This window comes from Diospyros lotus, chromosome 8 (assembly GCF_014633365.1).
Source record: "Diospyros lotus cultivar Yz01 chromosome 8, ASM1463336v1, whole genome shotgun sequence".
NCBI lineage: Eukaryota > Viridiplantae > Streptophyta > Magnoliopsida > Ericales > Ebenaceae > Diospyros > Diospyros lotus.
Genome location: NC_068345.1, coordinates 29,217,285 through 29,232,626, shown reverse-complemented (window position 1 = coordinate 29,232,626; position 15,342 = coordinate 29,217,285). Strand labels below are relative to the sequence as shown.

The 15,342-nt window shown below is 33.5% G+C and overlaps 1 protein-coding gene across 3 annotated transcripts in view; it reads left to right on the top strand.

The window, feature by feature from the left end:
* Positions 1-9,957: 9,957 nt before the first annotated feature.
* LOC127808772 (uncharacterized) overlaps positions 9,958-15,342 on the top strand; it is an 82,701-nt gene continuing 77,316 nt past the window's right edge. The window contains exons 1-4 of one of the 3 annotated variants that reach the window (XM_052347379.1): positions 9,958-10,064; positions 10,214-10,424; positions 12,570-12,729; positions 13,461-13,553. In XM_052347379.1, the coding sequence (XP_052203339.1) occupies positions 10,222-10,424; positions 12,570-12,729; positions 13,461-13,553 (456 nt within the window). In that variant the 5' untranslated portion in view covers positions 9,958-10,064; positions 10,214-10,221. Of the gene's footprint in view, positions 10,425-12,569; positions 12,730-13,460; positions 13,554-15,342 lie in introns of those variants that run through there. The other 2 variants (XM_052347380.1, XM_052347381.1) reach the window with 2 other exon arrangements.

The window sequence follows — 15,342 nt, the reverse complement described above, 5'->3', positions numbered from 1 at the left end:
TTTGTCATTTTGAAAAAATATTTTTCAAAACAGAAAATTAGAAAACGCGTTTTCTTTGAAATTTTGAAAATAAATTTATAATGAAATTTTATTCAATAAATTATAAATATTTAATGTTAATATATTATTAAAAAATATATATTTTAAAGTTAATGAATTTTGTAATAAAATATAAATAAATAAATGTATTTTGAATTTTGAATTTATTTTATATGAAAACACTCAAAATAACTTTTTGTTGTTTTGTGATTTCTTTACATTTTTTTTTTTCAAAAACAGCAAAAAGAATGTAACCTTAAAGTTTCAATAGGTGAAACTCCAACTTTTAAAATTCTAAGTTATTGCACTTTAATCTATTATGTTTTGTTTATTATACATATGCCTTATATTTTTGTATCAAATTACACTTAGTACCTTTCAAGTTATATATTATTACATCTATGACTATTAAATTTGCATAAATTGCACTATTGTTATGAAATTTATGTATGTTGTAGTGTGATATTATAATTCTCAGGGGCGGAGCTACGCTTAGTAAAGGATGGGCAATTGCCCACCATGTTTTTTTACAAAATGTCATTATATATATAATTTAATTTTTTTTCTAAATATCGGGCAGAGCACCACACCCCCATTCAAACCCTCACCCCTACTCCTCACCCAACCCAACCTTACATCATTATCTTTCTATCTCACCTATTCTACTCGGACTGTCAGTCCGTCGGACACCCCTATTGCCGCCGGTCACTAGTGTCTTCTCCATCTCACTCAATCAGCTACTCTATCTATCTCTCTCCAACGTCTCTCCCTCTCCCCTGCACCACACTGAAGCAAGAACAAGAGCCCACCCTAATCCGACCATAATTCGACGTCTGATATTCGATCATATCGTATTTTTACCGTCAAAGTGCTCCGATCTACAAAGAGGTAAGTCTTTTCATCACAGATCCATGATATATATGTAAATATACGAGTGTTGGGTTTGGCCGAAAGTTTATAATTAGATCTATAAAGATTCAACTGTTAGATTTTATTGATTTTTGGGTATGTTGGTTAATTGGGATAAGGGTATCGGGTGGTTGCCTCTGATCGCTGGAAACCACCGGCCACAGTGGCCGGCAACCACTGCCAGTGCGTTGGGTTTGGCCGGAGGGGCTGATATGAGATCTTTATTTTATACATTATAACATTTTAATTTAATTATGACATAATAAACAAAATTTCTGGGAAAACTTTACACGTCAACCTAACCCTGTGACTGTGTGGCTCACTTGTATTTTGTTTTGTTTGCATATGCGATTCAATGCTAATTCAATCCATATGTGATTATCATAGAAATCTTTAACTTTAAGCTTTTTGTCCAAACGTTTGTGTTTTTTTATATATATATTTTCTGTTGTTTGTTTCTCATTTTGCTTTGTATTGTTAATTCTTTTGTTTTTAGTTTTTATTTTATTTTATTTTATTTTCCAAATCCAATAGTTTATAATCTCTAGAATTTTTTATTTCTAATGCTGCTAGCGAAGTTGCTTTGTTTTAATGAGTTTTTTTAGAAAAAAATTAAGAGATTGAAATATGTAGAAATCAAATTAGTGGGAATTTATGTATGCATGAAATTGCTAGGTTAGTTATTGGAAGCCACTTTTTACTTATTGGAAGAAACAAAAATAATAAGAATTAAATTTAATAGCTTGGATAAAGCTTCCATAATAGCTTCCTGTTAACAGTTTGTTGCCTTCAAATAATTAGTCCTTCAATTACATATTTAAAATTGTGTTTACTTAGATATTGTGTTTTTATGTTAGTTCTTCAATTACATATTTGAAATTATGTTGATTTTTTGTTCTTTATTTAAATTTAATGTTAACAATTATGGAGAGATTTTTCAAACGGACAACCCTATATTCTATTGAAGAGCAAAATACTAATAGAAATAAATATAATGTTGCTGGGAATCAAAGTGAAACTGATATTGTTCGATAAGAAAGTGATATATGCATAGAAAGTAATGTTATTCGAGATCAAAGTGAAATTCATGATGAATGAGATATTCAGGTTGAAATGGATGTTAGGGGTGAAGATATTCATAATATAATTGATGCTACTCAACTTCCAACAGATCATGGATTACGAATTCCAATTATAGAATATGATGTTAATGTCCGAGATGAAATTCAAAGAGCATATATATAACACCCCATATTTTCGTGAAATTGACACGTATTATAAGTGAGTTTAAAATATCGAAATATATGCTTAAAGTGGCAACAAGTGACCGAATCAGCTGGAGGGAGTGCCCTGGAGCTTAGATACCTAAGGACAAGGTATATTTTTTATGAGCATCTCGAGGCGAGATTTATGACGCTGAAAGAAATCAAATTAGATATGATTTTTCGGTTAATTTAGGTTGTAACCTGAAAAGACTGAATGATGGTAAGGGCTTCCCGAAAATTATACATATCGAGAAATTTTGAGTTATAAATTTTGAGATTTTAAGTATTTCGATAAATTTGATGTTTGAGGGTGTAAATATAATTAGAGAATTATCCAAATTAAATAAGGATGGAATTATAAGTTCATGTGGTAAAAAATATAAAAGTTGAGGACTTGAAATAAGGGCCAAAATGTCATTTGGAAGAAGTTGGGGAATTACCTTGGATTTCAAAAGTTAAATCCATTATAGTTTTGGATTTGAAAAGCCATTGAAATATATCTTTGAGTCTTTGGAGTTCATGACTTAGATTGTGATAAGTGATATAATGTGATTGGTTGAAGAAATCTATAAAAAGGCACCATGAGTTGTTCTTAAATCATTTCAAGCAAGTTTGAAAGTTGAGTCACTCTAAGAAGATGAGCTTGCTCTAGAGAGAGAATAGGAAGTTCAGCAAGAAGGCGGAAAGAAATCGAAGGAGAAGTCAGGGAGAACGAGCCTCGTCGGAGTTATGAGTTTTCACTGAAGTTTACCAAAATCAGTCAAAAAAAAGCTAGGTAAGTTCCCCTTTTTTTATAATCATGTAGAGGGGGAAGAGAGGGTTGCGTAGGTTCAAACGGAGGTCAAATCGGAGTTAAAACGAGGGAGATATGACCGAAATATGAAAACGACTCAATGCTGTCCGAATTCTGCTGTGCAGCGCGTGAGATACACGCGCCGGAAGTGGCTGCGCGTGAAGGCGCGTGGGCCACATTTTCAGGGCACGTGAGGGGCCTATTTTTCTCCAAATTTTCAAGTTTTGTCCCTACTTTAATGGCCCTCAACTTTATGTAAAAATATTTGAGATTAGGTTTATCGAAATGCATGTTTTCTGTAAAAACCTAGGCCGTTTGTAGTAAAATCGTACCGTCTAAGAGATAAACCAACAAGGTGAGACTCCTGTACTCCAAATCCTATTTTTTATTCTCTTATGAGAGACTTCTATTGCATGAGATGTGTTTTGTGATGTTCTTGTAGGTAAACTCTTATTGTTCTTTTACGTGAAATCATGTCGCATATATGAAATGTATTTTTTTGAAAAATATATGCTATTGACTTTTTAACTGTTGCATTTATAAAATTCATGTGGCCATACTGTTGTACCTATTTGTTGTTGGCCGAGAGCAAAAATCGGATATCCCTTGAGAGGCACTATGCGTGCGCCATTGAGAAAGCTCTCATGGGGAAGACCGTGAGCCTAAGGAATAACGGATGTGGTGCTTGCATGAGTGCTATGAGGTCGGGCCAAAGTGACATGGTTAGGGACCTCCCGAGAGGTGTTGTGCGTGCACCATTGAGAAAACTCTCGTTAGAGGAGGTAGACATGTTCACGAGGCACTTCAAAGTAGTTCTTGTTGTCTTCTCATACATTTTATACCTGATCATGCATCGATATAAACTGTTTTTGGAGTTTCTCACTAGAAGATTCATCTTCTAATTGGATTATGTCCCTAGAATATTCAAACGTTCCAGGTTCGACAAGCGGCTCTAAGAGAAATGAGGTAGTTGAAGAATAAGCTTAATTTACTATATGTAGCATGTTTAGTATATTTTTGTTTATGTGCGAATCTATATAATTCTGGATATGTTTAAGATGTTCAGTTATCACTTGCTAGAGATGATGCCCATGTAATACATTTTGTAGACGTCTTTAACGATTTTATTTATGATAAATAAAGCATTATGGTTGTGAACCATATCATGTTCGATCTAGCTTCTGCATTTGAAATTTTAACACCTATTTTAGCTATTCGATTATTGGGTTTGTTAAGTTGAGAATGTGAAAATTAGGATTTTTGGGATATTGTGTGATGTATGGCAGTGATTGTGATATTAATAATTTTTATATTCCCAAAATCCTAAGTTATAACACGCTCAAGAAACTTGGAGTGTTACAATATATACAATTAGGTCCTTGTCAACCTTGTAAGCATAAATTTCCACAGACAAAAATTGAAAAATCAACATTAAGACATTTCCAAGGTTATTGGTTTAATGAATTTTCTTCTTGGTTATAATATAGCATTAAAAAAGATGCAGCATTTTATTTCTATTGTTATCTTTTCCAACCAATTGTGGAACGAGGATGTAGTGACACTTTTGTTGAGAGGGGGTTCTCAAATTGGAAAATGAAAGAAAAGTTTCAAGAGCACGTTGGAAGTCACAATAGTTCGCACAATAAAGCTCGAATTAAATTTGAAGCCTTTATAAATCAAGATAAAGATATTCGAGTAATTTTCTTGAAGCAATCACAACAAACACGAAATGACTATCGAATTCGTTTTGGTGCATCAGTAGATTGTGTTCGATTTCTTTTACAACAAGGACTTGCATTTCGTAGACATGATGAATTTGTAGATTCAAATAATCAAGAGAATTTTATTGAACTGTTGAACTTTTTTGCAGATTATAATGATGAGATTAAGGCAATTACTTTCAAGAATGCTTCTGAAAATCTCAAACTTACATCACCTGACATTCAAAAATATATTATAAGTGCTGCTGCTTTTAAAACAGTAAATGTCATTATCAATAAGATTGGTGATGGGTTATTTTATATTTTAGTTGATGAATCTCGTGACATTTCAGTTAAGGAACAAATGTCTATTGTCTCGCGTTATGTGAATAAGAAGTGATGTGTAGTTGAATGTTTTGTAGGCATCGAACATGTTTCGAGTACCACAGCTCTCTCACTTAAGAATGCTACTAATAATTTATTTTCTAAATACAAATTATGTATATCTAGTTTGAGAGGTCAATGTTATGGTGGAGTTAGCAATATGCAAGGTGAGTTTAATGGTCTCAAAACACTTATTTTAAATGAGAATCCAAGTGTTTTTTATATTCATTGCTTTGCTCATCAACTGACTCTTGTAGCCGTAGCAAACAAGCATGTACAGATTGAAGTATTCTTTGACTTGGTTGATAGGGTTGTAATATTTTTAAAGAAAAACAAAGACTCCACATTCTTGAAGCACTTAGTCATAGTGAAATATCAAGTGGACGGGGCTTTAATCAACAAACTACTTTTAAGCATCCCAGTGATACATGCCAAGGCTCTCACTATGGTTCTTTGTTGAATTTGATTCATATATTTTCACCTACAATTGATGTTCTTGAAATGATTGCTAATGATGTTCCAAATTCTAGAAAAAGAGGTGAAACTCATAATTTGTTGAGTTTGATAATAACATTTGACTTTGCATTTAGTCTACATCTCATGAAAAAGATTTTAGGAAATGAATTGTCAAATGCACTATAGAAGAAAGATCGAGATATTGCTAATGCCATGAGATTCATGAAAATTTGTAAAGAACAGCTTCAAGCAATGAGGGACAATGGATGGGATTCTTTTTTGGAAATAGTTTATTCTTTCTGTCAGAAGCACAGTATTAATGTTCCCAACATGGATGATATTTATAAACCTCCAGGTCGTTCACGATGTAACACTCTAGAAATGACAAATTTGCATCACTTGCGAGTAGATTTATTTTATACAGTCATTTATATGCAACTTCAGGAGTTGAATGATCGTTTTTCTGAGATAAATAGTGAATTGTGCCTTTGTGTAGCATGCTTATGTCCAGATGATTCATTATATGCTCCTGATAAGAATAAGTTAATTCGACTTTGTGAGTTTTATCTTGAAGATTATTCACCAATAGATTTCTTGGTGCTTGATGATATATTTTAAACATGTATTATTGATGTGCGTACTGACAATAATTTTGAAGGACTATAGGGCCTTAGTGATATTGTACAGAATTTGATAGCAACGAAGAAAAATGATGTATATCCATTAATTTATAAATTTTTAACACTAGCATTAATTCTTCATGTTGCTATTACTACAGTAAAAAGAGTATTTTATGTCGTGATGCTTGTGAAGACTCGATTGCGCAATCGAATTAGAGATCAATGGTTGAATGATAATTTGATTGTGTATATTGAAAAATATGTATTTAATGAAATTGATAATGATGTTATTATACAACGTTATCAAAATATGAAAATGCGTCGAGAACAATCGTAATAGTTTATCGATATATTTTTTAATATTATATTTTTTAAAATTTTCTTGTATAATTTAATTTTTGCCTATACTGCTAAAAATTCCTAGCTCCGCCCCTGGTAATTCTTGCCTGTTGCATAAAAAATCATATTTATGATACGCATGCATATATTGTCATATTATTGTTCTTTATGACTTAGTAAATAAATGAGAAAATACATTATACAAAAAAATGATTGAGATTTCACCTCAAAACGCCTTATTTATCGTAAAGTATTTAAACGTGTTATATGTGATCTAAACATTTGAAGGGGAAAAGAGAAGATGAAAAATTAGTATTTATAATGTTTTTTCTCAATATGTAATGTTTAATTTAACTTTTTTGAATGTTGAGACATGAGATCTAATAACTTGGTTTATTAATTCAATGTTTATTTTTTGATATTACATATCTGTAATGTTCGTTTAATATTATGTTATATGCAAAACTTTGATTAATTAACTTAATTATTATCAAGGGAATATTAAAAGATAAATTTATAAAATTTCTAAGACAATAAACTTTATTTTATCATTTTTTTTTACCAATTCATCTCCTTATATTTTTTTTATGTAAATAAAGTTGTTAACAAGGTACTCTTATGTTATTGCCATATAATAGAATGACAACAAATTTGGCATTACTTCTAATATTTGTCCTTATCAATAAAATCTTAGGTGTGTTGGTTGGCCAAGCAAGGGAAACTCGTTATGTCTTTGTGAAACCTATACTTAATTTATGCCATGTTTCAACAATTTCCTATTAAATCTATCAAATAATTTGATATTGTCAATTTTTACTTTATATATGGCATGTTTCAATAACCTCATATTAGATTTATCGATAAAATAGACCTTCTTAGTTTTTACCTAATTCATAGTATTTCTCAAAATTGGTGGTATTGTTTTTTTTAGAAAACCCTATGATTTATTGTCTACATTGTTATTACCTAATTAATAATTTTGAACTTATTACATAGTTAAATTTATTTAATTTTTCACCTTCATTTCAAAATTAAAATCCCAATTTTGAATTCAAACGTAAACCTTGTCAAGTGACAAATATATAGAATAAATTCACAAGCTTACCAACCCTTTTTATTTTATTATACAATTATATAGATAATTGTATACGTTGTTTTTAACTTGCTTTTGACCTTTTAAATTTATCAAGGAATCTCGATATTACAATGACTATGTCAACACATTGGTTATTCTATTATTGATCTTTGGTGGGTATTTGGGGGTTTATTTTTAAATAATTTTCCTCTAGAACTATATATGATTTATCCTTTTAGATTTTTTATCGATTAATTTAATATTTCTCCATTTTAATGGGTTTCTTCTAGTTCCTATCTCTTTCACCTTTTGTTTTTTTCATAGACTATGCTAGTATTTATTGCTTATTGTTTTCTTTTTCTTTTAACTTTTTTATATTTTTCCCAAACCCTAATATTCCTTAAAACTATTGACATAAGCTTAATTAGGTTAATTTATTGGAGTTTTAAGGTATTGAGTTTATAAGTTATATAAATAGTTTATAACTTATTTGGTAAGGCATTCTCCTATTTTACTTGGTTAACTCAAGTTTTTCTTTCTTTTTTTTAAATAGTTTATAGGCTCTTTAAGAAAATAAGTAGGACCAACTTAAAAAAAAAAATGTTAGAATAGCTTATAACATAAGTATTTTACAAGTAATTATATACTATATAAATAGATAAACATAATTTTAAAAACTATTAGGAAGTTATAAAATATAAACTCTCTTGACACTTTCTAAAGATCTGTTTAACCATCAGGTGAGGTGAATTTAGATATATGTGTTTGAAAAATTCTTAAATTCAATCAATTAAAATTGTAAAATGTGTAAAAGACATAAAGAATGATGAATTATTTATTATTTATCCAAAGTCAAAATAAAAAATTAATAATAAAATACATTATATTTAAGGTAATCAAAACAACTTTAAGATACCATAACTCACATAGGACCGGGATTTACACCAATAAATTTTTTAAATTTGAGTCAAAATCTGAATCTACTTCATACACTATTTAATTATCTTCGTTTGAATTAACATATTCACACATAAAAAAAGTGAATTACTTGATGCAACTATGAAGTCGTTGTTCAATGCTTATATCAAATAAGTACCCTCAGGACATAAGTTGAGCGATCATGTAAGCGGTATATCAGTGTCAGACTGGTGAGTCATGAGATCGATTTTTGTTTTGTACAGTAAATCGAAGTCTCACACTTATGATTTATTTCCCTTAAGTAATCGAAAGCATGAATATTGGGAGCTGCACAAGGGCAATCATTCTAAAAAAACTTTTGGGTGAAATGTTTGGTGTAATATACACGTTTGACAAATCAATGATACTAAATTTACAAAATTACCTTTCACGTTTTGGTATTTTACACGTTATCCCCGTAGAGGATTTACACGTTCTCCCTCGTCCCTCTACGACTCGACCCTTCGTTGCCACACTAGTATGGAAACCAGTGTAGGACCTAAGTTCTTGGGGCCCTGAGGCGAGACGTGAAAATGGGCCCCGAATTGTATAATAAAATATAAAAAATAAATAAATATTTATACCATGAGAATAAAATTATTATTTTTTAAATTATCAATTAAAAATTACCATAAATGAAATGAAATGATGGATACTACCAATGAAGAAACAACAAATCGTTGAAAGTTGAAGCATATATGGAGTTAGAGCATCTGAGAAGTAGATTTAATCTGATGACCCAATCAGCAATCAAGAGATAGCGAGCCACCGGCCACAACCCACAAAGGCAAGCGACGGAGGGCGATGGCGAGCCAGCGACCGAGCAGAGCAGCGAGAGGCGATGCTTGCCGGGCGAGCGCCCGAGCAGCAAGCCACCGGCCACGAGGGCGAGGCAAGTTGCTAAGGACGAGCCATCGCCGATCAAGCAGCGAGAGGCGAGAAAGCGATGGTGATGGCGAAGAGCAACAAGAAGAGAGAGATACAGTGAGGTACCAGCGACAGAGCAGCAGCGAGAGGCGAGGGCGAAGGCCAGGCACAATGGAGCCAAAGAGATAAGGGTAGGGCAACGAGCGAAAGAGAGAGAGAGAGAGAAGGGCAGAAAAAGCATGGGGCCTCGAGTTGTGAAATTTCTATGGGCCCCTAATTGTGAAATTTTCATGGGCTATTTTCAATTTATGGGCCCCTAAATTGTGAAATTTCTATGAGCCCTGAGACAGCTGTCTCATGGGCATCATGGAAGGTCCGGCCCTGATGGAAACGGACCGTAAACCCAAGTCTTCACCGCCAGCCTGTTATTACATAATTAAAGATAATCTTTGAATTTATTATATAATTAAATTTATTTTATTTTTCAATTTCCGTTTCAAAATCAAAATCCCGATTTAGAAATCAGCCGCAGCCCCGTCAAGCGGTGCGCGTATAAAACTGGCTCGCGGTCACACCCAGCGCTCTATCTAATCTCTGGCTTCCATCTCAGAATCTCTCTCGCTCTCCTCTCTCTTCTCTCTCTCGCTGGTTTTCTTTCAAGTCAGGCTGCCGATAAAACCCTTTATTTCTCAGTCCTTTCAAAACCCTAGAAAATGATGTGCACAATTCGCATCCCCTCTGAATGATGCAATTGCATACATTACATACCAATTCTCGCAATTTGTGACGATTATTGCGGTGGTTTTCAGGCGTTGCCATGCCCGGACATTTGCGGGACCAGGCACTATCTCTACTCGCCCAAGCCAACAACCATGGCGATTTGGCGGTGAAGCTCTCTTCTTTGAAGCAGGCCAAAGACATATTGGCCGCTGCCGGTCCTTCTATCGCTCCAGAACTCTTCCCCTATCTGGCTGAACTTCAGTATTCCCCTGAAGCCCTAGTTCGGAAATCCCTTATCGAGTGAGTTCCCGTCGCCCCCAAATTTATTTATTGCGATTCTTTTTCCTCTTGTTTGCGCACCTTTGTTTGCTTCGGTTGCAAATTTGATCTTTCCATGCATGGGATATTATGATTGATGTTTTTGTTCTTGTGGGTACTAGGTCGGGATGAATTATTTTATAGCAAGACGAGGCATTTGCTATGAGTCTTGCTGTGCCAAGAATTTCCATGTTTGACTTCTACCTTGGAATTCAGAAACAAATTACCGTGGCTTATTTCATGGAAAGAGGCTACCTAGTCATAGTAATGGAAGCCAGTTTAGACTTATCATTCAATTTTGGGGATATGACATACTTATAACTCAACGGCATACGAATATCTTGAGTGATCAGGATTGTGTTGTGCTGGTTTCTTCTTGCATCTTGAAGTTCAGACAAGTAGACGTGGTAGAATTCCTAGATAGGTTTGAGTAGCTTTTGTGCCTTGTTTATGTTTCGCTGGAGATATTGGAGAATAAGCAGGATATTTTGTTACAATGATGATTCACGTTATTGGTTTTGGTAGGCATTAAACTTGACACTGACCATATCTTTGGAACTAGGATTTATGAAAGAAAAAAAAAAAAAGTGAAAAGGTATGATCTTATTGCCTGTACATGCATACAAGTAATCTAATATTTTTTCTGTTTTTCTTTCTATTGATAAACGCTAGATCAGAAAATAGCCTAAAGTTATGAAGGATTTTCACACTGCTTTCTTTGTCTTTTTTTTGTTCTTAGGTGCGATCTTCAGATGCCATGTTGTAGCACAGTCCAATTGAATTGGTTATTTATTTGCATGATTAGATTCTAATGATAAATATATGAGTAGCAGTACCTTCAAAATTTGAAACCAAATTTATGCACAAGTATTGTGATACACGCTTACTTTATCTGCATCTGCTTCATTGTGTTTCACCAATAGCGTGTTAAATTTCATTGAAACAATTAACCTTTGTTTATATTCACAATTGGTAATGATGATCCTATCCATATGAATTATATTTATATATTTTGACAAGTCAATTGACAATTAATGCAACCTTCTCTTGTTCAAATATAAAATAAGTGAGAGATGTGAGAAGCTACAGCATTTTTCTCTCCCACAGTTTGTGATGGGTTCTAAATTCTAGTTATGTGATCACAAATTTTTGCCAGGGCGGACAAAATTTGTAATTTTATTTTCATAGGTAGCATGATCACTTTGCCCATGTAAAGCAGATGCACTTAAAATCATCACCATACCCATATTTTACACATATTTAATCTGCATACACAAGGTACATGTTAAATTACATGCCCAACAGGCCATACAGTGTGCCTGATAATTCTGATGCATAGGATACTCACTCATTGTGCACATAAAAAGACATGCCTTACCCATCATATTGCATGCCAATGGGCATGAATTTGTTAAATCTAAGAGCCCACATTTCTTCTAATTTTTTTTAAATGAGTCTTAGATTTTGATTGGTGTCTTTGATTGGTAATTTTCTCTTGGACCATGATGTAATTTCTTTTGAATTTTTATATTTTTGCTGGACAACAGATTGATTATTGAATTTAGATATGTTTTGACAGTGTGTTATAACAGTGTATATGATTGATGACATAGTTTTCTTAATCTTCAAAGTTATTTAAATTTAGAATTGCTTGGTTGCTTCCATGTTGATTAGCATAGCATTTTTTTGGTTCTAATTTATTAATTGGATGGTGCCTTACATGTTGAAATAACATAGTATTTTTTTGTGGTTCGCTGTTATTGACTTCATATATGTACATAAAGGTAATTGAAGCATCAAATTCTATAATTTGTTACTGTATCATTATTTTTGTTTTTTTATTTTTATAAGATCACTGGATCTGTGTTTGTATACAGGTTTGTTCTCGTATCTGTATGCATAGTTATGCTTCTTAATGTTGCCCCTTCTTTTCCCAAGGATATTATCATTCTATTTTTTTTGATACTTCTTACTGTATAAAATGCCTTGAAAGAGGTGTTGATACAGCTGTATGTACTTAGTTTATATAATTATTCTTCTATCTGCTTGAGGTCTCTTAGTAAATATTCTCATCATTTTGGAATTAATATTTAATGGTTTTCCCCAAACTTTGTGTTTGGTTGCTAGGGTGCTGGAAGAGATTGGGTTGAAAGCAATGGGACACTCTTCAATATTAATGCCAGTCTTATTGGCATTGTTAAAAGACAATAATTCTGCTGTTGCAAGACAATCCATTGTCAGTGGGACCAACTTCTTTTGCAGCATTCTGGAGGAGTTGTCATTACAGGTTACTCTCTCTCCCCTTTCCTTGCTTCCCTTATATAAATATTTTCTGAATATTTTGAATTGAAATGTACTTATTCTGATTTCTATTTGTTTCCTTGTAAATGGTCCAGAAGGCGTTTTTTTTTGAAGTTGGAGTGTGGGGAGGGATGGTATTAGGACACCCTAAATGCATTTCAGAACAGTCCAAATTATAGGTCATTAGATACATTTGATATTGACAAGGAAAGCAAGCGAGGGAAAAAAAATAGACAAGAGAAAAGAACCAGAATCAAGAACAGTTTCCCATCAATGGCTATGTGCCATTCTCTATTTTTAGGCAAAAATGAAAGGTTGCAAATGTGTTCTAATGTGAACTTAAATCATTTAGAATTGAGTGCAAGCTTTGCAATTAATTAGGCAGAGGAAAATTTTTTCCGAGTTCATTTCTACTTTTTTCCATCACTCTGTGTAACAGTAGTTGTATTTCGTCTAGTTCCTAGTTCTGTTTTACTTTCTGCTTTTTTTTTTTTTAAATTTTCATTAGAATTGCTAGAAAAATGCCGCTTTTCTCTTGAATAGTGATATGAGACTGCTTGTGGTCATGTGAACTTCTTACGAGTTACTAGTTGAATCTCTACTAATCTCTCTTGGTTTAGTTTCCTCTGTTTCTATTTTTCACTTTGTCGAAATTATGGGCTTGTAATTTCTTTGATCACTTCCAAATCTTTTAACTGTTACTTTTGGAAATTATAGTTCCATCAGCATGGTATTGTTGAGAGGTGGCTTGAAGAGCTGTGGACATGGATGATTAAGTTCAAGGATGCTGTCTATGGTATTTTGTGGCAGGTAACTACTATGCTTTTTCTTTAAATACTAATAATAACATGTTCAAATGGAAATGATAGCTTCAATCAATTGAGGAAGTTAACTTTCTATTGACTTTGGCGATTGTTTCTCAATGTGGGTGGGTGGGTGGGGGTTCTATTTTTGTAGTAATATGTTCAATGGAGATAACTGCAATCAATTGTAGAAGTTAACTTTCTACTGACATTGGTGATTGGTTTTTGTCAATAGGTAGGGTTCTATTTTCAATCCCCACAACTCAGGAGTTTTGAGCCCTTAATATGAAGTGAGAGCTTCAATGCAGTAATAGAAAAGAAAGAAAGAAAATTGAAGAGAATTTGAAGAGAGAAAACTGAAGGGAATTCGAAGCTAGGGTTTCACAAAATAAGCTTCTTAATATTGAAAACAGAGAATCCGCTGAGTATTTAATTTATACTCAGTAATTCTGTTTGAGTACAACTTCTTGTACTTAATTTGTACAGCTGTAATGTTAACGAACATCTACTAATTTTACAACAACTGTGACAAACTATAACAGAACATAACAAACTAGGTAACAGAAAAACTAATTCTCTTCTACATTCCCCCTCAAACTAGACCCTGGGACTTTACAAAAAGCTGGAGGAAAGTTCTGCTGCAGTTTGTTTGAAATAGAAGCAAAATTAGGAGACATCTTGAGACCAAGTTTATGACATAAGAAGAGAAATCTGTCTCTTGGCAGACCTTTGCTGAAAATATCAGCAATTTGATAGTGACTAGGAACATATCTGATTTCTACTTCATCCTTCTCAACCTTTTGTCAAACAAAATGGACATCAATCTCAATATGTTCAGTACGAGAATGAAAATCAGGATTCTCAGCAATGCTTTTTGCTGCCTTATTATCGCACCAGACAATAAAAATTTTAGATAATGGATAACCTAGTTTAGAGAATATCAAAATAAGGATTTCAGCCATAAAATTTCGGTAACTCCTTGTGCTACAGCCTTATATTCAGTTTTCCCAACTGATCTGGCAACCACTGATTGTTTCTTTGAACTCCAAATTAAAAGATTATAGCCGAGAAAAACACATAACCCGCTTGTAGATTTATGTGTAACTTTACAACCAGCATGGTCAGCATCAACATAGACTATTATGGAATAGATCACAAGGAAAAGGTGTGAACAATATGTCTTATCCATTGGGTCCGACAGGGTTCCCTCCTTTGATAAAGGGAGTTTAGGCGGGAATTTAGAGTGGAAGAGGGAGAATTCGAGAATAGAGGGAGAGAAGAATTGAGAGGGAGAAATTGGATATGAATCAATTCAAATGATTATCAATGCCTACAAATGAATTGGGGACGAGTGTATATACTCGGTCCCAGCGGCTTTAGCGCCAAACAAAACAACCACCGTTACCGCATTCAAATTCTTATAGTTCTAGTAATTACACTTGCTTTCCCTACCTTATACTTATTACGATAGATCTCCCTCTAGGTACATAACTCCCCCCCCCCCCCCCCCCCCCCCACTTGAGCTAATTCTTGTCCTCAAGAATGGTAAGCAAGTTGGCCGCGTTGGGAAACTTCTGGAGGAATTCTACAAGGTATTCCCAAGTGCAGTTGTCACGGTGTAGTGCAGACCATTGCACTAGCACTTGGGTGATTGGGTCCCCTGTTGAAAAATCACCCTCTTGTCTAATACGACCACTGGGGTGGCTGCTGGCTCTTGCTCTTTGAGCGGCAAGGGTAGGTGCTGGTTGGCTGTTTGACTTCCCCAATAGCCTTTTTGAGCAGGGACACATGGAACA